Genomic DNA, 24,506 nt, shown 5'->3' with positions numbered 1-24,506 from the left:
TGACCCTATCTAGCTACAGGTTTTCTTAAATTCGTACCGAATGCTTGAGTGCTTGAAGGCAGAGAGTTGGTAACACACTGATAGCCTCTTCCAACATGTAGTGCTGCTCAGATACTTTTCTTAAGCTTATATGCTTCAGAACTCAGTTGATCTAGTATTTGTGTGGCTTTGTATGTTCTGTTCTATCTTGGAAACAAATGAAGTAAGGGAATGGTGGTAGTTTCTGCAATATAGTTGATTTTGATTATAAACGCTTGTTCTTTAAGGATCGAGATACACAAAAGATTCAGTGGATAGATCGTTTTATAGAAGAGCTTCGCACAAATGACAAATGGGTCATTCCTGCACTGAAACAAATTAGAGAAATTTGCAGTTTGTTTGGTGAAGCACCACAAAACTTGAGGTAAGAATGGAATGCAAATAAAATTTTGTCTGTTAAAAGTTGAATGGGTTGGAATGAGGCAAATTTTAAATTTTTTTTACAAGAGGCAGGGAAAGCCTAGGTGAAATCATAACCTGTGTTTTGAAGATGTTCTTGGGTTTGTTTTAATGTGTATAAATAGCCTCTAAAAATTCAGTCACCCAGGTTCAGTGAGGGAGCATTAACTGTTTCCTCAAACAATCTTTTATTACTTTTTAGAATAGTAGTCTGATTTGTAGAAAATCTGGGTTTGTTCTTCTGTTATCCATGGACTTCCCTGCCTAACAATGGAATTAGCTTACAAAGTATAAGTATATTTTATGTGCATATATGTATGTATATACACACACACAAACATACCCACCCATCCCTATTCTTTGACGATAAATTTGTACAGATCATGTAGTTTATCTGCTTGAAATCAAAGGTGACTTTTTTTGTCCGGGGAAGAATACTCTACTGATTCTCTCTTCTGAATGGAAGAGATTAGAAACGTGTTGGGTTTGTTTTACTGTGGGTTTTTTTTGTTTGGGGTGGGGGGTGTTGGTTGGTTGTTTTTAAAAGGAAGAAAAAAAGAAAAGAACAGCCATTGTCCATTTGGACTTATTAAAATAAACGTGCTTATTTATTTTAAAAGTCTTCTCTCTACAGAAACATCTGAGATTCTGTGCCCCTAACATTTTTTTGGTATCACATCAGAATTTTTACAAAGTCCAGAAAAATGTTGTTTGCTTATCAGTGTTGCATAATTGCTTTGTTTTAATTCTTGTAAGCAGGTAGACTATTCAAATCAATGTTGCTATTACAGTCCGCTTACAAGAAGGATCAAAGCAGGGAAAGTTGAAGAAAATAAGCCTTCAGTTTACACAATGCTATCTTCTTACTGATACCGTTTTAAGGAGCTGTGATAATATTGCATTCCTGGCTTTTGGAGGTGTCTTTATTCACTTAGTTTGCAACATCTTTCTCAATTTTCGTGACATTTTAATCCTTTACAGTTTCACATTAATGATTGAGGTTTTTCCAACAAGGTTACAAAGTTACCTGCTTATTAGCAGATAAGTCTGTTTTCTGTGTCTTAAGAGTCCTTAACCTTTTACATGCTGTAAGATCTAGGCGAATATAGCTACCTGGTTATTTGTGGTACTTGTCCAAGTTGGATGCTTTTTAGCACAATGCCTTAACAAAGAGGCTTTGCTTTAAGTAATTATTGAAGCAGAGCTCATTTGAGGCACTGATTACGTTTCTGCTCTGGATTAATCTTGGGAGGAACCTAAGTTCTGTTGATCGTGGAAATCTAGGTTCCCTATATGGTATATGTACAGTCAGATGGCTTGAATCTCTCTCTTTTTTTTTTTTTTTTGGTCAGACCATCTCTTCCATTCCTCAGATTTCAGGGAAGTCTGTATTGCGGTATGTGATAATGCCTCATTTTTATGCAGAATGTGAAAATGCATATGGCAGGAAAGTAAACTTTGAATTTAAGGTTTTAATCAAGGGGTTTAGAGAGACCCCTTCCTGTGGAGAAGCCTTTGTTAGCAAGATACTGTTGAGGGAGGTTTTTAGTCAGGTAGTATTGCTGCCCAGGTGACTGGGAAACCTAGTGAGTGAAAACATAATTTTGAAGTAATCAGTGACTTACCAGTCTTCTGATTTTTCCGATAACTCTTAACATTGATACAGTTTTGAAATGACAATGCATGCATCTAATACCTGTTCCTATCAGCTTACCTTATCTGACTTAAAACTTTAATCTCTAGCATCCTTCTAGAATTTAGATTGAAAATAGATCAAAACAAATGTTTGACAACTGCCTCAAAAGCATTTCACAGAGCTTTCTGTGTGCAACATTAATCCCATAATCTATATACTACTCTTCCGGGGTGGTTCAGTTGATTGGCATTGGCAATTAAAGGTTTGGTCCAGAACGACTAAGGCTGCTGATTCTTGGCAAAAATGTTACCTTATGCCATTGGCACTGTAGAGATTCTTTTAGAGGAGAAGGATTTAATTGTTGCTAGTTATTCATGTAGTTGAGCAAGGTGATGAACTGGTTATACAGTTGCTTCGGTAAAATTTAACTACCTGACCACAAGGAAATGCTACAAGCTTTGGGAAGTTCTTATTTAGGTGCAGGGATTCGTACGGGTGCAAGGATACTTACTAAGGAATAGTCAACTTTATTACTCAACATACTGACCTTTAGTGTACAGATTATCTGCCTAAATAGTAGAACTTGATGGGTCTGGTCACTGCTATTTGTGCCTTTAATGTCTGCTTTTAATGGTGCATAGCATTTGTTCGGCTAGTAGAAGAACTCTCAACTTCAAAAGCTAAGTTACATGTGCAGAGTTACGTTGGGCAAGTTATATGTGCAGATAAATAATTTTTTAAAAATACAGTTAAATTAAGTTGTTTGAAATTTTGCCTTTGTCACTTTGCCATTATTTTTCTAGCAAATAAGCATGCATTCTAACTATTAAATGTCCTTTTTAGTATTTCCAAAATACTTTGGCACCCATTTCAAAACGCTAATTTTTCTTCTTATACATTGGCTTTTGATATCCATTTAGTAGAGACATAATGAAAAGATGAGTTTTGCTATTAACTGAGGAGCACAAAAAATTGAAGTTACTACTAAGGAATGTGTCCCAATGACATCATCATCATTTAGCCTAACCTCAGATGCTTAAGGAATAATTCTATAGTTGCATGTGGAGTTTACTTTAATTCTAGAAAGCATGCTAGAAAGTCTTTTCAGATCAGCTTTTTTCTGTGCCTAAAGACAATCATCTTGCCTTTGACTCCATCCTAGCAGATGATCAAAATAACATCTTACATGTTGCTCACAAATACTATGTAACAACTCACAACTTATAGCTCATAACTCTAGTTCTTACAATTACTCAACTTTTAGAAGTAGTTGCTAACCAAGATGAAGCCATGTATCCAAATTTACTGTTTGTGCATGTGGATGAGAAAGGAGAAAAGTAAAAAAGTCTAGTGCAGAAGATTTATTTAGTCTTCTGCTGATAATGCTTTCCTTTTGTGATACTTTGTAAGATTGATACAAATGCATAATATTATGAGTATATAAATATACACACCAGTGGCTTGATTCAGCAAAATACCCTGTCTTGCTTCTGCTTGTTCCTTTAGTTGTTTCATCATATGTATTTCCCAAATAGTCAATGTTCTTATTTACTGTTATCCTTTGTAAATGCATCTCTCTATCTAGAGGAAACATCTCGGGTAGCCCCTAAAATAGAGACATCCAATCTTTTTCTGATTTTGCTGCGGTTTATGCTGAGCAAGGAGGGTTGGTGGAAATGAAATGAAGCATATTTGGAAGGTTTCTCAAAGTGAAAACAGAGGATGTTCTTCCTGGGTATATGAAGTCCTGTATGTTTTCTTCCTTCATGCTTCCATCCATTTTGTTTTCTCTCCAACAAATGTCTGGGTCTTTTTTTTTTTTTTTAAACACGATTTGTGTCTTAGGTGCCTCTTTAAAGCTGTTTTGGAAAGCTCTGCATATTATGAAATTTAATCTTCTGAAGACCTCTGTGCTTAGCAGGCCAAATTCTGTTGGTTGCAGATAACAAAAATTATTGGAAAGGTATTGATGGCTTCTGTCTTTTAAACCCAGATTGACAGTGATCTTTGGCCCAGTGAACCAATGTATCTGTTGTTGTTACCTGTACAGTGAAATGTGGTTATCAGCTGCGAGATCATTATTGGCTGATGCTGGAACTGGGATTTTTTGCCTTCCCTACTGTTCTCAAAAGGTTTGGCAATACTGTAGAGTGCTGTAGGTCATCTAGTATGGAGACCCTGTTGCCTAGGAAGGATGAGAGTTTCTACCTGTAATCCATTCAGCTAATTCTGGGGACTACTTTCTTAAGTGCTGAAGGGAAGGAGAACAGATCTGAAGTCACATTTTTTTTTCTTCAGGGCAGGGTATGGGGTCAGCTGAGTGGCAATATGAGGAGGAATGTCTTTCTTTCTCTCCTCTCCGCCCCCTTTCTTTTTTTTCTCTCTTTACCATGGAAGAGCAGTACAAGTTTGCATTGTTTAGGCAGCCAAGATCAGTGCTCTGATCTACAGAAGTTGAGGCGTTTTGAGACTATTCTGCAGAGTCCCCAAGTTCTAGAATTTGATAGTTTCATGGCATGTGGGTTTTGGACCCAAGCTCTGTATTTTCTCTTGCAGTTTACTTTTGTAGTCTAAATATGTCTGGTATTGTTTGAAAGCAGCATTTTTGGTCAGATCTTGATAATAGACTTAAATTATCATCTAATTATTTATTTGGGGTATTTATTTTCTTAAACTTTTCTGGTTTTTCTTAGACTACATACTCTGCATAACTATGCTTTTTTATGTTTGTACAACATCTTTTCAGATAGATATTGTTATAAAAAACAAACAATGCAGAGTTGTGCAGGTTTTTTTGAGGTATGGAAAGAATTGGCATGATTATCAGCTAGTGTTCTTTTGCTATAGTTTTAAGACCATGAGCTTTCGTTTTGAAAATTGACTTCATTTTACTTAGTGTTTTAGTATTAAGTTTAGAGAAGCATATCGGATGTGGAAGAAACTGTGGTTATGCATATTGTAATTATACTACAGTTGAGGGTCTCTATCACTACTATGCAGTTTGTGGGCAGGTATTTCTATTCCTGTTTTGCTGCAGATATTCTCCCTGCAGCATACTGAGCTGCTCAGATTGCTTTGATATTTTTCATACATACTGTAACTGTATAATCCTCATTAATTAACTGCTTTTAATAACTGGTAAGAACTGTTGATGTGTCAGAAGGAAAAAGAAAAGTCAGAGACTTAATACGCTTTCTATTAGAGATCTTTTAGGAAAATTTGGAACTTGCATCAAAGACGAGTTTCTTAAATGGATTTATGAACTGTTAGGTGCAAGACTTCTCTGCTTTTCTTAACACTTGTATTTTAATTTCAGTCAAACTCAGCGAAGTCCCCATGTGTTTTACCGACATGACTTAATCAATCAACTTCAACACAATCATGCCCTAGTTACATTGGTTGCAGAAAATCTCTCTGCCTATATGGAAAGCATGAGACAGTACGCTAAAGGTAAGTTTTAAAATAAAAATTGCTTCATAAATAGTGTGTGAAAATTCCAGTTGAAAATGGAGTTAAAAGCAAATTCTCATAATGAAATAACTATGAAGTTTATTTGTTTAATTTTCAAGCATCTGTGGTGTTGGTAGCCTTTGTGGTGTCTGATTGGGCAAGAAAAGCTTAAAATGTAAACATTTTGTTTCATGATTGAAATGTGTGTTTTACAACAGAATATGGGGAAGTGGCAGCTCTTGTTTTTCTGTGGATTGATAAACATCGTCATGTCCTACTTAGGCTAGGGTGGTTATTTTTGTGGAAAGTCCTAATAATAATCTTGGATTTTGTCCCACTTTGAGTTTTCAATTTTTGTAGGCTCCTTTGAGAAGCTTTTTAATCACCTCTATTTGAAGCCAGTGTTTGGAATTTGTCAGGGAGAAGGACTTTAGACCACAGGGATACTGTTTCTTTTTACCATACAACGCCATTTCTGTTTAGTTGCTTTCTTGCTGCAGTTGTTGTCAGCAACGCTTGGGCAACACATCATGTTAGTATTTATATATCTCGGGCTAAACTCAACCCTTTGCTATTGAGTTTACACTCTTATTCTGCACTAGCTTTCTAGCTACTGAGGTAGAAGTAGGGAAGTGAAGGGGAATGATGGACCAGGAAACTCCTTGTTACACTGGACCACAGTAATATATAATTAAGCCAACAGAAGTGCGAGGAGGAGATTTACGCCCCCCTACATCTACTTTACTGACTGGAACGAGGGACCATTCTACCCTGGCATCATAACGTCCCACCAGCCTTTCAGTTACATCTCAAAAATGACACAGTATGTTATGTAGGAATTCAACGTAGATTGTTCACAGAGGACAGGATATTTGCATGTTGTAAAGTGTGTGTGTATTCCAATGCTTAGATAAGTTGCCTAGACACCTTTAATTTTGGAATTCATTTAATTTTGGAATTCATTTAATTTTGGAATTCATTTAATTTTGGAGTACTTGATAAAATATATCCAAAGTATGTCCTTGAAGACTTGTTTGAATAGTGGTGCTATATGAAGAAGCTTCAGCCAGGTATAGGTCAATGAGAATGACATTTAAGCTAAATCTGCATACTGCAGCTATATTTCTCTATTCAGGAATACATTAGGGGGTTTACCCTAATTTAAGATCCTTAATTAATGATAGCATTGCACTAATTAATGTTAAAATAATACTAAATGCTTTGTTCTGTTTTCCAGCTATACTGTTGTAGGGTTAGTCTTGTCCAGGAAGGCAGAATAGAACAAGTATTATTTCATGTAACTTCTGTAAGCTGTTGGAGTGTTCTTTAGCTTTGCTAAAGTGATGCAAAAATGCAATTTCGTTTATAACGAACTTTGCATCTTAACTAGATGAATAGCTTAGAGTCTATGATTCTGTAATTCTCTCCTTCTCTTGGACTTTGGCTAGCTATGAAATCTGGGGTTTGGCCTCAGGGTTATGAAGGAAACATAATCAATAACTATATTCTAATGCAATGTTGTCTTTGTCCAAAAATAGCCTATGCATACTATTAATGTATGAACTATTATTCATTAATTTCAATTATTTTTAAACTCTGAAGCCAAAGGTCATTTTTGACAATATTGTTTACTTATCAAATTGTTGATGACTTTGGCAGAAAAATTAGGCTGATGTCTTGCATGATTCTTTTCTTGTGCTAAAGAAGACATCACGTTGCCCTGCCCCTCCCCAAATACAGTGACTCAGTAAAGCAATAATATAAACATCTTCAGCATGATAGGAATTACAAGTGTGCAAAGAGTTTAAATGGAATCTAATTACAAAGCAATTAAATTGTGCTTTCTTGAGATGAAGCTGCTGCAGAGCTTCTACTCGTTTGCATCAGAGTACAAAAACAGACGAACAATAGTGTGGATTTTTTTAATTAGATGCTTTATTACATGATTAAGGGCAGCCAGAAAATATTTCCTGATGTTCCAGATACTGTACTAAGACTGTAATACACAGGTCCTGTGCAACTTCTCTTTCAGTTTCAGTTTTATATACTAAATAGAGCAGAACAGAGAGAGAGCACTGTGAAGTTTGCCTTTCATGCCTTCCTGGAGGAGGAGAAAAGATGGCGGGGGGGCAGGGAAGGGAATAAATGAAAGGAGAAGAAAGATGATTATGAACGTGAGGACAGAAAGAAAGAACTGGACAGCTGTAGAATTAGGCTGAGCTGGAGAAGGTGAATGAGACAGAGGGAGAAAATTCAAGGCAAACTTCCAAATAGGAGAAAGTCGAACTAATGCCGGGGGGGGGAGGAATCCAGTTGCCTACAGATCTTTTTGGTAGTTAGTGCCACAATTACTGTGTAATTTGTGATTACTTTTTGTATTAATTTTGAATTTGCCATATTTTTATTTTCCGTGAAGGCTTCTGTAGTTTTGTGTTCTGTGATGGGGAACAGTGTTCCAATTCTCCTGTTATTCACTAACGCATACTCTTCTATCATACTCCCTTTTGTATGATTGCCTTTTTAAGGTTAAAGAGAAGCCTAATCTATGTTTCAGAATTTTTTCCATGATCTATGACTTTCTCTTCTACTGAACTCACCCTTTCTCCCACTCTGCAAAGTCCTCCATGAGATGAGACAACTTGCTGTTGCATTGTGTAGTCCTGAAGGAGGTCACAGTTTCATCTTTTTGACTATTTATCAAAGACCTTTTGAAAATTTGAAAAGATTGCTACCCAGTTCTTCTTTGTCTTCTGTTTTTCTGAAGTAATAAATCCAAAGTGTTAATGAAATGTAATTATTTGTAGAAATTGTGCCATATGATCTTCTGTATGTGTTTATCACTAATTATACTTAAATTTTCAACCAGTCATTTTTTGATCTATAACTTCTCTATTCATTCTTCTGCTCCTGTAGGTAGAAAGAATTTTTAAGGAGACCATACTTAGACTTGCTGTGGGATGCACAGTGTAGAAAATAAATCGGGCAAATTTAGAAAGAAGCTGAGATGGAGAATATTTAGGGAGATTGAATTTTTTTTGTAGTTCAGAGCTTTTCAGAATTCTTAAGTACATACATACTGTCTTTGGACAACTGACTGGCCTTTAATACTTGAATTCTTCTATCATTGCCACTTTTGACACTTGTGTCTGTGAATTAATCTGTATTCAGGAAAAACAAAAAGCCCAGATAGTCCCCATAGTTGAAACAAACAACCAACAATAACACCACCACCCCCACCCCAAAACCAAATCAAACAAAAAAACACCCAAAACACCCAACACTTGAAGTAATTAGTTTTAATTTCTCTGCAGTATGCTTATGTACCATAATTGTTTCTTCTGCTAGAGCCACGGCATATTTTTCAGGTTCTCTACTTCTAATACTTAAATAATTTTTGTTCTGCTACTTTTATATTATTTCTTCAGAATTTTTTTCAGATGTCGTCTTTTGATAATTGCCCATTTATGCTTACTTCATTAGGATTATAGTTTAAATTTTCAAAGGATTTCTAGTGAACGTAATGTCTCCAGTTTTGTAGACATCAGTTAACTACTAGTCTTCTGTTTTCCTTTTTACTTAATTTTTAAGCTAATGTACCTTTTGCACTTGTATATGGAAAGCATTATTTATGACAATTATTTTCCTCCTAATTTTGAAACGCTGATGATGCACTTCAGCTGTTAGACTTGTTTGGGTGTCGTGTCCCATCCTGTCCCCCGGCCGTGTCCTACTGATTTTCAGTCCTAAAGATAAATTTTGCCATGAGTCTGGATGTTGTCATGATACAGTCTCCCACAGCTGGGTCATCTTAGTTAAATGCAATCTGTATACCTTTGCAAATAAGAAATATAGCATTAATTAATTTAGAATGGAGCTGTCATAATGAACATGTGTCATGATGAAATATTGCTAGTACAGATCGAGGTAGTGCAAGTACAGATCTAGATTGTATCTCTTTAATAAAAAAAAAAAAAACCCAAAACAAAACACACACACACACCAAAATCAAGTTCCTGTGAAGCAAATAGCTGTTAAACAAAATATTATGCTGAGATTTGATAAAATGCAGATAGAAGTTTGACTTCTTGCCTTACTTTCAAATTACTCAACTTCTGTTTCAAACTTGTCAGTATTACAGGCATTTGGTTTTTGTACTTGGAAACTTGCAGTAAATAAAGTTGTCGTATACTTTCCTCCTATAAGTGATGTCACGTACGTAGCTACTTGTAAAGGTGTTAAAGAACTGGAGTCATGATTTCCTCTGGAGGGAAAAAACCCTAAAAATGGAAAACTGAAATTTTGGAAAAGATGCTCTGTAACAAAACTAAAGCATCCTCAGAAAAAAGACTGGATAATCTGAATTATGTGCTTGGTATACTTTTATTTTAACTGACTTCTGACTTCAAACTGACTACTTGAAATAAGGAAAAATTGATTAGAATAAGTAGAATGCAGGTTCTTAATTCTTCTGTAATACTTTCATTATACTGAGTGGTGAGCACATGTATCTGCACATAAGTGTTTGTTGATTTGATTAGAGACCTCAGTAATCTTTGCCTATACCCATTTTAATTTAGGATGAAATATTAACTGGTAGCAGGCTGCTAAAAATTATTTTCATACACCGTACTGAAAATTTATTGTTCTTTGAGTGGTTTTAATTATGTTCAGACTAAGAAGTCTTCAAACAAGTCCTTTCTTGTAGAGTCAGCATGTCTTTTCTGAATGTATTGTCTAATAAAACTTTTCATATTTGCAGAGCATGGTGAATATGATCCTCAAACTGTAAGACCAGGAAGCAGATACAGTCATGTACAGGAAGTACAGGAGCGACTTAACTTCTTACGGTTAGTTTTAACTTGATCATTTGTTTAACTTCTGTAAGAATACTTCAAATACTTTAAAAAAAAAAGAAAACAAACAACTTGGTATCTTTTACCTAGTTTTAAGTTGCTGTGTTAACTTCTTTCAAAACTCAAATGCAAAAATACACCAAATTTTTTTTTTTGTTGGGTTGGTTTGTTTGTTTTTTCCCCCCAGAGGGCTTCTATGCTAGTATTGGAATATTCAAATAAAGTTTATTGGGATCTTTGCAATCCAAGGCTCTGATTCTGCACTGAGATTTGTATGAGCTCTTTCTGTTTGTGTGCAGAACCCTACTGACTTGAATACAATGTGCATGTGGATACAGTTACATACATATTGGGGTAACTTAGCTGAAAATTTAAAATATTCCATGTAGTGATATGCCCACATGTCTTTATTTGTTGTACCAACCAGAGTTAAATCCATGATCATAAACTGACATATACTTGTGTCAGACACTGATGCTATGTTATCAGCAACTGAGCCTTAGAAAGAGGTTGGAATAAAAAAAAAATATTCGGATGACTTTTGACCAGCTGCTGTATGAGTAAAATATGAAAACAAAGGATCTCTGCCCATCACAGAGCTGCAGTATGTTGATGCTTTTTAGGCTCTGTCTCGCTCAGCTTTTTCTTACTTGGTTTAAACCTTTTTTAGACAAGTAAAAATACATGAACTGTCAAGTTCTGAAGTATTTTTTACTTGTTTTCTGAGATTTTTTTTCCTTTTAAAATTTTATCAAGAATTTTTATGAATTAAACTGGTGTTAACTATTTAATGAAATTATACAATAGCATATGGATAGCAGACTTAATTTATCACTCCTGCATGTTAAAAATTGTAACTTTCTTTAAGTTCACTAGTTGTTAATATAAAGGAATTAATGAAGTCCCATGGCTGTCAAATGTAGAATATGTAAGTAGCGATTTCTGAAAAGCAATGCCATAACTTAGTCCCTGATTTCTTTTACAAAGAAAACATTTTGAATCAGAAAAATGATTCTGAAGAACTTTGATTATCGCTTGTTCTTCCTGAAACATTCTTAGTGTTAACACTCACAATTGAAGTTCTTAATAGTTTTTTAATAATAATTTAACACAAATTAAAAACTTAGTTAAATAAAAGGAAAAATGTCCAGTTCATTGACTTCTGCTTCAGGCTCTATTCCATAAAATTGATACCTTATTTTGTGATTTTGCTAAAGTGAGTGCTAAAACCTAGTGAATGATTGCAGAAGTAATTTAATCTTTTATGTTGTGACCTGACTTTTAAACTAAATAGTTTACATTAGGAGATGTGCATTTGTTTGTATATGATATGTAAACAGCACTTGGTATTTTTGTGCAAAATGTTTTTTGCCAAATTTTATTGCGTTTTTGTTTGGACTATAAGCTCTTGATCCATTCAAACTTACTAAGGAATCATGGGGCTAATTATGAGTGGACTGATGATGTAAATAAAGTTTTCAGGGTCGTACTTACGATATATACATGTATAACATTTATTCACCTTTTTGCCTGTACTTTTTACTGAATTGTAACTCTAGATGTCTGTTAGACAGTGCTGTTAATTGTCTCTTTGTTTTGCTCAAGATTTTTATTGAAGGATGGTCAGCTGTGGCTCTGTGCCCCTCAGGCGAAGCAAATATGGAAGTGTTTAGCTGAAAATGCAGTTTATCTTTGTGATCGCGAAGCCTGTTTTAAATGGTATTCCAAACTAATGGGGGATGAACCAGACTTAGACCCTGACATTAATAAGGACTTCTTTGAAAATAATGTGCTTCAGCTGGATCCTTCCCTATTAACAGAAAATGGAATGAAATGTTTTGAACGTTTCTTCAAAGCTGTGAACTGTCGAGAAGGAAAGCTAGTAGCAAAGAGACGAGCCTATATGATGGATGATCTGGAATTAATAGGATTAGACTACCTTTGGAGGGTAAGTTAATTGGAGGAAACATCTGAAGGGTTAACAGCTAAGTCTTTCTCAGTCTCTTTTTATGTTTTTAGGAATGTGTAATTTATTAGTTATAGACTGAAATTACAAAAAGCTACTTTTTCAAACTAAATGCATGGATATTGACTCCACTGTCTTCCCAGCAAGTATGCAAGTTGGTAACTTTGCAGACTGATGTTTAATGGAAAATTACTTGAAACATCAGGTATATTTGTGTATGCACATGAGATTAAAAATTTGCCTATACTGTTGAAGAAGAAAGGATCGTTCCAGGTGAATTATCTGTAGGTTTCTCTCTCTCTCTCACATGCACATTAGAACTAAACTTTGGTTTTGCGCTTCGTAAGCTAGTTCATGTCATCCATTCTAGTATGGTAAACTGGAGTGATTCTAGATCAGACCAAGTGATCACTGGGCTGATTCTTTCTCTTATATCCACAGCATTTTGCCTGAACGTGGTTATAGCTTTTCAATAGAAAGATTGTAGTTTTCTGAAGCTCGCCAAATCTATTGGTAAAAAACATCAGTATCTAATTTGATACTTAATTTTTTCAGAGTATTTCTAGTTTTCAAGAGCTGCATTAGAACCCACAGTAGCACACTGTGGCATGATTATCATGGCTGTGTTTTGTAAAATGTGCCATACATAAAACAGCAGTCTTCAGTAATTTTGGGTGTGGCTTGTTGAAGGGTTAGGTATTTTAATCATGGTGATAATAGTTAAAACCAAAGTAGGTCACAATTTTTATGCGAATAAGTTTTCACACAGTGTTTGTGTACGAAGTGCCTGCATAATGCTAGCATGTTTTAGTTATGGGAATCAACTTAATTGGATCGGCCCTGCCATTTGGCAGCATGACAGAACTCCTGAAGCTTCAGCTCAGTATCCTTCAGGGGTTGTCTGTAAGGGCTGCTTTCAGACCTGGTGGCTAGTAATTAAAATACAGATTATTAGGTTAGAAGCAGAAGTCATTTGCCTGTCCCCCTTCCACCCACTCACAGCCATTTAAATACTTCAAAATTCTGTTTTTAAGTCTTTGATGATGTAGATCTGTAGATGCTGTTCAAGCATCTGAAAAAATAGTTGTCTCACTCTCTGAAACTAGTGAAAATGGATATGTAATGTAAAGATGAATATATAAACACTATAATTCTGTTTATAAAGCATGGGCTTTTTTTGCTAACTCTGAACTCCTTTGACTCTTTAAGTTGTATTGATTGCATTTTGTAACTAAGCATTTTAGTCACTTTCACCTCATAAAATAATCAGACATACTATTGTGTCAAGGTACTTATGTAGTCGTTTTGTCTTTTAAATTTTATACCAGGAAGGTTTAAGGTGTTCTAATGCTTTTTTTTTATTATGCTAGGTTGTGATTCAGGGAAATGACGACATCGCAAACAGAGCAATAGATCTTCTTAAAGAGATCTATACTAATCTTGGCCCAAGGTTACAAGTTAATCAGGTAAAAAAACAAACAAGCAACGAGAAAACTGGAATATAGTATGATAGAAAAACAGTGATAAAATTCAATTTGGTGATATTTTTATGCTTGAAACCTTTGAAAACAGAGAATAGTCTTCACGTTTTGGAGAGTATACTCCTTTGTCCAGCCATCAGGTTCTGGTCAGATGCAGAATTAGGAGTTTTTTCTGATATTTACAGACAGAACTCTCATAATTTTTTTTTATATTAAATTGATCTGTTGTATTTGCTCTTTCTACCCAGAAAACAGTTCATATCATATACTTAGGTAAGCCTTTTGTTGAACTTCCAGTTGTGGTACTTATTTGTACTAGTATGTTCACTGGATGGGTCTGTTGAGTGTTGTCACAAGCTAATCTAATCTTTTTTTATGTCATGTCCCTTACAAAGGGTCACAGAGTTCCCATATAATGGTCAAGCTGAGCTCTAGCAAATCAGATTTTTTTCTCCCTACGTTAATACTGTCTGGGAGCTGTGTTTCAGTGGACAGAGAGAGGAGATAATGAGTTTCTGAAAGGTCAGAGGAAGTGAACTGTTGGGATTTCACAAATTTGGGGGGGGGAATATTGTCCTCCAGAAAATCTCCAGTTGGTAGCTTGCCAGCTGTATTTCTTAAAACTCCAATTTTCATACTTGTCCTCAAAACCACTTTTGTAGTCTTCAGAGCTGCCAGTCTGCTAGATGCAGCACAGCTGCTCTAGGTGGTGCATTTACAGCCATTCAAGCTATATCTTACTGTAGTGGCAGATGGGCTGTATGCTTCTTTCTTGCTGTAGGTCTGCGCTTACTGAGCATGCATAGATCTGTCCATCTGCACATGGTTAGATCTGACACTTCCAGGAAGTGTTGGATTTACTTAACATGCACACAAGTATTTTGTTTCAGTGTGCTGGTAACTCCTCTGCTCCTGAGCTGCCTCTAAGAAGCGGCTACTGGACTGTGGTTTACTGCCATAGCTGTGACTGTTAATGTTTCTGTTGCAGACTACTAGCTGGAGACACTGCAGACTTTTTACAGTGATACTATAGGTTATGTGTCAGTCTAGGTCAGGAGCAAGGAGATGTTAGATATCAGGCAGAAGGAAGAGATCTGCTGCAGCTGCCACTATGCTGAATCTAGCTCAAAATCTCTTTCTGAGTTTATGCAGAAAAAGAGTGTATCTGGAACTGGGTTATGTGACTGGGGGGGGAGGGATAGTTGTTCCGGTGGTCTGTAAATGTTCTGCATTCGCTCTTAGTGTCAAGTGAGTTAACCTGTACTAGATTTTCAGCTAGAGATTAACGTAGTCTGAGGAAATGAATAAGAGAAAGTCCAATTTAGTGGACTGTGCAAACTTTCACTTTTTCTATTTAAGTGCAAGTTTGCACTGTACAGTTACAGCTACTGATGACATGCAAGATTTTTGAAGCGCACACTAAATTAGAGCTATTTATCAATGGGAGTTTATTCTAAAGTGGAATAAAACACTATAGAGTAACTTACCTGGTTTTGTCTTGTTTGGGTTTTTTTACTTCTGTCTTTGGATTATCTTGCTGAAAAGATAGTTTTTAATATTTCTTGTAATTGCACCAATTTTTTAATGTAATTAGGTAGTGATTCATGAAGACTTCATTCAGTCCTGTTTTGATCGTCTAAAAGCCTCCTATGATACATTATGTGTGTTGGATGGAGATAAAGACAGTATCAATTGTGCAAGACAAGAAGCAATACGAATGGTGAGAGTGTTGACTGTTTTAAGGGAGTACATAAATGAATGTGACAGTGATTACCACGAAGAGAGAACTATTCTACCTATGTCAAGGTATGTGTGAAAATGTACTACTGTGATTCTGATTTCTGTTAACTAAAATATTACTAATTTATTTGATTTTTACATTCTAAAGGGTTTCTATTCAGGCAATGTACTTCTGAAGTTTCAAAATTCCATTTTCTCTGCTAATACACCTAAACTCTGGTCTGTAGCAAAAAAAAAATTGAAAGACCAGGCAAATACAGGCATGTATGAAAGGGACAGCAGACCTGAGAATAAACTTGTTTCTGGTGTTTTGTTCTATAACTAGCACAAAGTACCTTGTGGCTAGATTGTTTTGGACATATTTCTTTTTTCCAGATAATTATTTAAAAGCAATACTGTTCTTCGAGTCAGCGTGGGCAAACCTTCTTTGTTTTTCATAGTCCTATCATACAAAAAACATGTTGTTAATGTATATCTTCATCTTCCAGAGTTGTTTACAGATACGCTAATCTTACTTTGCAAGCTTAAATTTAGGATTATCTCCAAGTGAAATATTCTGTGTAAGTTCCTCATAAAAAGGGGAAGAAGAGAACAGCACTTGGACGTATACTTATTTTCTGTGTACCTTCCCTCTTCTACTTGTCCTTGAGTAAAAACTTAGCTTAAGTCTAGGTGCTCCTTCTTTAACTCTCTGTGGTACAAAGAGAAAGGAAACACTTAAATCCAATGTTATGTATATATTTTCACAAACAAAATACTTTTATTTCCTGAGAGAGGAAGGCAGAACAGAAAACTGTTCAAATGTTCCAGTGTTAGTAGCTGCTGTCTGTGGGATGAAAGTCTCAAAAATACATAAGGAATACACTGAGATTGCTATGGATTTATGATGCAGCTAACATATTTTTAGATGTGGTGGGGGTTTGTCCCCGTACTTTAAATGCCCTTTTTGTCACAAAAATTGAAGAGATTGCTGTTTCTTCGTGATGTGTCAGTAATTTGTAGTGCTCCTACAGCATTTTTATTGTATATATTGATTGATTAGTCCTAAGTAAGTTCTCTTGTTGATTGTAGGTGCATCTTTTTTTATATGGATTACTTATTTAATTACACTAACTTTTTCACAGGTCTTGTTAGCAAGGAGCTTTTATGAGGAATTTTTTCCCTCTTTTGTTGCATGGAATTAGTTTGTTGGGCTTATCTGGGCACATCTTTCCTAATGAGTTCCCTGCCATTGTGCGAAGTGTGATCCCTGCTGGTGTGAAAACATTTCTTCTTTTTCTGATCTTTTGAGTTTTGTAAAAGCATTTTGATTTTTAAAATTGTAATTCTAATATACAACTTTTAACAGCTTGTGACAAAAGGCATTAAGACTTGGTGACCTGATGGCTTTTTCTGATCCTGGTGCATTTAAAACTGAGTTGTTTTGCTAAAAGAGCAAAACATCGTTGCCAATCTGAGCTTTATTTGCAGGAAATTACAAGCAAGAGAAAGGATCTAAAACTTCATAAGAGACTTTTTAATTCTGTCAGTGTTCCTAACCTGACTGTAAAGTTGACCATATGTTTAATGCACTTGTGCAGAATGTGGCTTCTTGAAAGTTTTTGTGTATGTTATGTTTGCATAATTGCTGGTGCCTTCACAAAATAATCTCATGCTGGAGTATGCCACCATACGTAAAGATTTGATGTTGAAATATCTGCAACACAAAATACAGCAGGAAAAATAATTTATTTAATGAGGGCAAAAATAACTTTATCTGGTTTGTTTATTTTCAGAGCTTTCCGTGGTAAACACATCACACTGGTAGTTCGTTTTCCAAACCAAGGCCGACAGGTGGAAGATTTGGATATTTGGTCTCATACAAATGACACGATTGGCCAAGTACGGCGTTGTATTCTCAATCGTATTAAAGCCAATAGTGCACACACAAAAGTAGAACTGTTCATCGGTGGTGAGCTGGTGGACCCTGCAGATGACAGAAAACTAATTGGGCAGTTGAATCTCAAAGATAAAACGGTAAGTGTTACAGGTTGATTATTTATGTCAATTCAGATGTCACTTCCCTTTTGTAAATGCTTGAAAAATACCATGCACGGGATCACTTATTCTTGTGATAGTTCCATTCCTCCTCCTTGTATTATGCCATTAACATTATATCAGATGCTTACTTAGTAAAGAATCTTCATTTTTGCATAATATTAAAGCTGTGATTGTGTTTTTCAGCTAATTACGGCTAAGCTTACACAGATAAATTCTAATATGCCCTCAAGTCCAGATAGTTCTTCTGACTCTTCAACTGGTTCTCCGGGCAACCATGGCAATCACTACAGTGATGGTCCAAATCCAGAAGTTGAAAGCTGTTTGCCTGGAGTGGTAAGCATATACGTAGATTCTGAAATGAACAGTTTAAAAGCATTTTTTTCCCTGTACTTTGTCCTTAACTAACAATTTTTATGGGGGGTTTTATTTGCTTATTTTAAGATCATGTCACTGCATCCTCGATACATCTCTTTTCTTTGGCAAGTTGCAGACTTGGGCAGTAGCCTAAATATGCCACCTCTTAGAGATGGAGCACGTGTTCTTATGAAGCTCATGCCACCAGGTAAAACTTCGTTTTATCCTGTTTTATGTTGTAATATCCTATATAGTAATTTCTCACCTGTTATATAAAAAGGAAGTTAGGGGAGTATTTTCCACTTTCTGGTAATTTATTGATACTTTAATTCATGACTATTACCTTAATTAGGGTTGTATGTATTTCCCAAATAGTTATTTCTTGTCTGTCACATAAAGTTGCATAGTTTGCAGTTGGTCCTGGGGTTCAGTGCTGCAGTGCAGTGAAAATGGGGAGAAGTGTTGTATTTTGAAGTGGTTTTGTAGTACTACTTTAATAGGATCACTTTTGTACTGACAGAAATAATCACTGCAGAACACTTCATAGTCTGATCTTGTCTGTCAGTTACATTTTTTGCAACTCTTCTGATACACTTAAAATTTTTCAGATTTATAATCGTAAACACTACTGGCTTGTTCTGGAGTGGTTGTGCTATAAAATGTTTATAAGTTGTGTTTTTATTGCAGATAACACTACGGTTGAGAAACTAAGAGCTATTTGTTTAGATCATGCAAAGCTTGGGGAAAGCAGCCTTAGTCCATCCCTTGATTCTCTATTCTTTGGTCCTTCTGCCTCACAAGTGCTGTATCTAACAGAGGTTTGTGACGCTTTGCCTGTTCTTTAAAAATCTTCAGTTCTCTCTTTGGGCAATCCTTTCTGTAACATTGTGGAAGCCTAAGATCAATTTCTGGTTTGAGATTAACAATTGAAAATACATAACAATTTACTGGAATAAACTGATGTATGGTCAATGCTGTCAAAGCATTGCTTAATTATTCCAGCATAGTCTCATGTTCAATCATCTGTATTCAAACTAGTGCATTTCTGTTAGTTAACTCTGTGTTTTGTTCTACAGGTAGTTTATGCCTTGTTAATGCCTGCCAGTGCACCTCTGGGAGAAGATGCCAGTGACTTCCAATACAACTTCTTAAAAAGTGGTGGTTTGCCTCTTGTATTGAGCATGCTGACTAGAAATAACTTCCTGCCAAATGCAGATATGGAAACTCGAAGGGGTGCCTACCTTAATGCTCTAAAAATAGCCAAATTATTGCTAACAGCAATTGGATATGGCCATGTTCGAGCTGTGGCAGAAGCTTGTCAGCCAGTTGTGGAAGGCACAAGTACAATTTCTCCGGTAATATAAATCTTCCTTGATGCAAATAGCAATGTAATCTGGTTTTTATATTGTCTGCAGCACCATCTGTCTACTCTCCATTGACAGTCTCTTTGAGTGAGTTGCATGTCAGGAACTCACGGTACTTTCAGATAATGTTGTCTGATGATTCTAAAAAAGAGATCAACTTACTAAACAAATCTCTGATGTAGAAAAGTTAAGTGTGAGATCCACCTGCTCTATATATGATTTTCAATGGTTTGCATGATTGTCAGTACAGGTAACTTTCCATTTTCAAGTACATCTATTCCATAAATGCAAATTCTGATTCTTTTGAGCTGTTGAGTCTATTGAAGGACGTGCCTCTGAATTTCTGATATCTCCTATTTATGATTAGAGCATAAAACAACAGAACTGATGTTGTCGTGCCAGCCCTTTTTCCACACAAAACCAAGTCCTTGGCTTGCTAGATTCCTAATACTGTCCATTGCTTGTAGAAAATTCTTGCAGAGAACAACTTAAGTACATTGCAAAGTTAAGTGCTGATAGTTGAGAGGTGTCCTATCCTAAGATTTCTCAGAGTTGGAAGGGGCAAGTGTAACACAGGTGTTCTGAACTGTGATCTTGCATGTCTATAGTAGTGGATTTAGCATGTTTAATATGGCTAGCTGGTTTTTCTACATCTGGATAAATGTTGTGGGTCAAGATTTTATTTCTGTCCTCTTACAGTATGCGTACAGCATAGAGCCCCAAAATTATAATTTGCTGCTGTCCTTGGGCATTTGCTTCCAGGAATTCCAGCTATTTTTTTTTCTTTTGAGAAGTTGTGTCCTGAATAGTTGACTTGAGCTATCAACCTATACTCTAGAATACACAGAGGGCCTCACTTCACAGCACTTTCTTCCAGAATATTTACTAAGATCCATCTCGGAAGCAGAGAAGTACATTCCCCTTAAGTCTGAAAAATAAATACGTGTTCTGGTTAGCTCCGTCTGTTGGAAGACACCAGATTCATTCTTTTTCAAGGAAATCAAAACTCTTGATGATTACACAGAGGTGAAGATCCCTTTTCATGTCTCATGTTAGAACATCATAGAAACATCTTAAAGCAAACATGTTTGCCACCCTCTCCTTTGTCTATTTAAAATGAGTAAATTTTACTCCCCTATTTTCTAATGACGATTATTCAAAAGGCAGTTTGGAACACAGGTAACATCAGTTGAGTCTTGAAGTACTGTTTGAAACGACAGTCTTGAAGTACTGTTTGAAACAGATTTATGCTGACCACTTAGGAGGTAGTAACATTTGTGCATGACTACTGACGTTCACTGTTAAGTGTTGCAAACATCTAACTATTATTAACTGACTTGTTGGAAAAAACACGGTTATTCTTGCTGTCATTGTCATCCTGTTTGAAGGACTTTGGTCTTGATGCTTTTAAATGCTGCAGCACCAATAAGCTTACACGTTGGGATGGAGGTAGGATCTGTAAATACCTTTCATCTATCATATCTAAAGCATAAGTAGCATAGCATAACTTTCTGTTGTGGCTTTCTGTCAGTACTTAAGAGAATGAGGTAACCAAGACTATGCATCTGCAGTCTTCCAGTTACCAGTCTGCTGCCGTCACTAGGACCTTCTAAATTTTTATTTTCTTCCTTGCTTTCATGGAAAGTTGAATCAATAATGTTGTTAAACATAGTATTCTGGTACATAGATCCTGATTTACCCCCTATGTATTGTTTGATCCTTTTACAGCCTGCTTCTGATAGCTAATTGACTGTGTAAGCTCTATTACAGTCTTCAGTGGGAGTTCTGTAATTTTGCTCCCTGAATCAAGTGTCTTAGTGAAGCTGACAAAGCAAAGGGATATGACCAGCACCAGGTGTTACAGACCAACTTCACAGTGTGTCTTTTGAGGAGCATTTGAGACAGGTTTTTTGGATGAAATGTTACTAGAAAATGAAGAAATTCTTTTGTACAAGAAGCTTTAACTTCTAACTACAGCACACAGAGTTTTTTCAAGCAAGTTTGTCTATGATAGGGAAACAACCATTTCAGATTTGAACTGTCAAAACTATGGAGCTCTGTCAGCCCACGGAGAAGGAACTCTATGCTCAAACCAATACAGAAAAGATAAAAACTTGTCTTGCAGCTGTTTCTGTTCTGAAAATATGATAAAGAACAGGAGGGATAATCCAGAACAGAATTTTTCAATAGTGCTCTAACTCAAATGTTTAAAATGTACTTAACTGTCATGAACACTGCAACCATGTTCTGTCTGGACACTATTAGCTAATCGAGAGGGAGAGCAATTGTTTTTGCAAACCCTTTCTTTCCTACATCAACAGAAAGGGAAGGAGGCATTGTAGTGCTGAACATTCTGTTAACTTGAAATAGTCTGATCAATAAACAAACACCCAAATGTAAGTAGTTTTGAGCAAGTGCCTCTCCTCTTAACTGCTTGTACTCTATGATCGTGCACTGTAGCGTACAACGTCTTCAGATGTGATGGTATCTATCTGAAAATGAGGGGGTTTCTTTTTCTTGGGGTTTGTAGTCTCTGTAAGTAGTTTTCCTTCAAAGATCTTATATACTTCTACCAAACCTTTCCAAGTAACTTTATATTTTCATATCTTCTTGCTTTATTTTTTCCATGTAAAAATAAGTATAAGAAATGCTTTCTTCCAGATAAACCAGGCTACGCATGACCAGGCAGTGGTGCTACAAAATGCCCTACAAAACATTCCTAATCCAACTTCAGAATGCATGCTGAGAAATGTAGCAATACGTCTTGCACAGCAAATATCTGATGAGGTTAGTGAATTCCTTTCTGTATCACCTTTTTTCCTGTAGTATCTTTTTTTTTTTTTAATCCTTAAATTTATTGCTTTGTAAGACATGGATTTTCCTTCTAAAATGTCATGAAACGTTTTGGGTAATGTTCATATGGTTCATAAGCTGTTAACTAATTAAAAGTATTTAATGTTCCATATGCAATTATGAAATTCAGTGTCTAATAGCATGAAGAGGCTTAAATGAACTAGGCAGGTTCTGTACAAGCTCTTTAATGGATTGTGAATATTGTTACACTTAGATCAGAACTTCAGAAACATGATGTAATACATTTAAAGGAACTAATGGGTATTTAGAAAACATTTTTGTGATACTTTCTTCTTTTTTTGGTCTTCTACGTTTTGGTTTCTAAGTAACATTCTCTTCATGAAAAGAAACAGAAAAGGGCAGGGAGTTTTTAAATACTAAGCGTGATTTTTAAATGCTGAAAGATAAAAGTCTCAAATCTCTGCCAGTGTGTCTTTATATATTGAAAATGCATTCATGATACGACTGAAAAATTGGACTGTGGAGCTCGGTAAGGTTAAAGAATGTGCTTTGCAAATGTAATAGTTTTATCTGTATGGTACTGTACAGTATGACCAACCCCATTTGGATTTGGAATTGAGAGTCATGTTAGTGAATACATTAGTGAATTCTGCTGAATTCAGCAGAAGCTAAAATCAGAACTACTGCAACTTCCTCTTCCACAGTGAATTGGGATCCCTCAGTTTCCAGTGTGGAAGCAGTGAATATTGTTTTTCTATACTGTATAGAATCTCTGCAAAGCTATCTCCAAAACAGTTCTGAGCTACCTAAATAAAAGTAGTCCTGTATTATCATCTTAATGTTGAAAAGTACACTGTTTCTTCTGAACGAAGAGCAGTGTCTAAAGAAAGCGCAATATACTAGACTGCAAGACTGAACCATCTGCCTTCCGTTAGTGGTGGTGTTGCATCCATAGGTGATGGTATGTGTAAAATCAGCCAGTTGAACTCTGATTTAATTAACTTCCTTCCACAGAAGAAATGTCTTTTGAGGCAAGGTATGAAGAAAGGTTTTTAATTGTGCCTTTGTCCTTTTTGGAAATAATTTTTCTTTCACTAGGCACACCAAAGCAAAAAAAAAAAGTGAATCTCTTTTACAAGAGTCTACACAGTATTGCTGCTAAAGTGTTGTCTATAATTTCCTGAAATTATGAAAACTGCTGTAGATTTATATTTCGTATGTATTGTAGTTTGCCTTTGGAAGACTTCTTTTTCTCTTCTAATGTTTTGACGGTCAAAGGCTCTTTTTCAACTGACCTCACAATTTTTAAAAAAATAAATCTGACATGGTTTCTGTAGGCCAGACAGAAGACTACAGCACGGAAAGAAATCTTTCACCTTTTTAAAAAATATTGATAACTTCAAGATTTTTAAAACTACAATGAGATAAAAAAAGGAAATGTTCTTTTTCTGTGTGACAAATTTTTCTTGTGATGCTGTTACTGTAAGGTTGCTTTGCTTGTGGCAAAGGTGAAATACCTGTTATTTTTCTTGTAACTACTGTTAATGTCCATATCAGTAGCAAGAATGCACATTGTTCAGGTTTCCTGATGCAGCTAGCTTATTAGTTAAGCTTGTTAGAGTATCTTTTTTATTAAGTCTGAGCATTAGAAAAATTAAATTGGAAATTTTTGAGGTCTACCATATGCTTTTAAAGATTGCCTGTTTTTCGGACAGTTCCACTTTGAATATAGACTCCAGATAGGTTCGGGGGTTTTTTGAAAGTTGATACAAACTATAAATAATGGCAGTTGCAGTATGTTTTGTAATGTTTGTATGTCAGTAGAAACTATTGGATGTTAACTCTGACCATGCCGAAACTACTGAAGAGTGAGTCTGCATTCATAAGATATATGATCTGTGTTCTTATTAATTTTAAGCCCTGTATAACTTGAATATAGAACAATCCCTTTGTATATTAATCACATACTTGATAAGCATTAGTTTGTCTAGCTATTGGCTAGCACAATAAATATCATGGGGGGGACAAACCCGAAAATAACTTCAACTTGTTACATTACTTCAGAGGCTAGCTGCCTTCCAGATGCATGCTTGGTGGTTTGTTGGGGTTTTTTCCCCCAAAACAAGAATGTTTTAGCATTGAAGTTGGTAGTTTCTGCTAAATCTTACCCAGAATCAGAGAGTTGCTGGTTGCTTATCAAAAATGTTCACTTTCTTGTAATTCCTGGTACTTGTAGCATTATGATTTAAGATTCTGTAATATAACTAAAATACATGCTACTTTCTATTAAAAAATGAACTATTACGTAAGTGAAGTACAAATGCTTTTCAAGATACGTCATCTTTTTTTTTCTCTATTTAAGAACAAACT

At 35.6% G+C, this 24,506-nt stretch overlaps 1 protein-coding gene across 2 annotated transcripts in view; it reads left to right on the top strand.

The window, feature by feature from the left end:
* Window positions 1–24,506, top strand: part of USP9X (ubiquitin specific peptidase 9, X-linked) — a 79,496-nt gene that overhangs the window by 19,411 nt on the left and 35,579 nt on the right. For both annotated transcript variants that reach the window (XM_009318896.1, XM_009318895.1), the window contains exons 12-23: window positions 267–403; window positions 5,391–5,524; window positions 10,284–10,371; window positions 11,983–12,325; window positions 13,714–13,809; window positions 15,419–15,630; window positions 17,340–17,580; window positions 17,788–17,937; window positions 18,046–18,166; window positions 18,646–18,776; window positions 19,035–19,313; window positions 21,984–22,109. In XM_009318896.1, the coding sequence (XP_009317171.1) occupies window positions 267–403; window positions 5,391–5,524; window positions 10,284–10,371; window positions 11,983–12,325; window positions 13,714–13,809; window positions 15,419–15,630; window positions 17,340–17,580; window positions 17,788–17,937; window positions 18,046–18,166; window positions 18,646–18,776; window positions 19,035–19,313; window positions 21,984–22,109 (2,058 nt within the window). The remainder of the gene's footprint in view (window positions 1–266; window positions 404–5,390; window positions 5,525–10,283; window positions 10,372–11,982; window positions 12,326–13,713; window positions 13,810–15,418; window positions 15,631–17,339; window positions 17,581–17,787; window positions 17,938–18,045; window positions 18,167–18,645; window positions 18,777–19,034; window positions 19,314–21,983; window positions 22,110–24,506) is intronic.

This window comes from Pygoscelis adeliae, unplaced genomic scaffold, assembly GCF_000699105.1.
Source record: "Pygoscelis adeliae isolate BGI_AS28 unplaced genomic scaffold, ASM69910v1 Scaffold92, whole genome shotgun sequence".
Taxonomy (NCBI): Eukaryota; Metazoa; Chordata; class Aves; order Sphenisciformes; family Spheniscidae; genus Pygoscelis; species Pygoscelis adeliae.
Note: the sequence above shows the minus strand (reverse complement) of the source record. Positions and strands in the feature narration are given on the sequence as shown.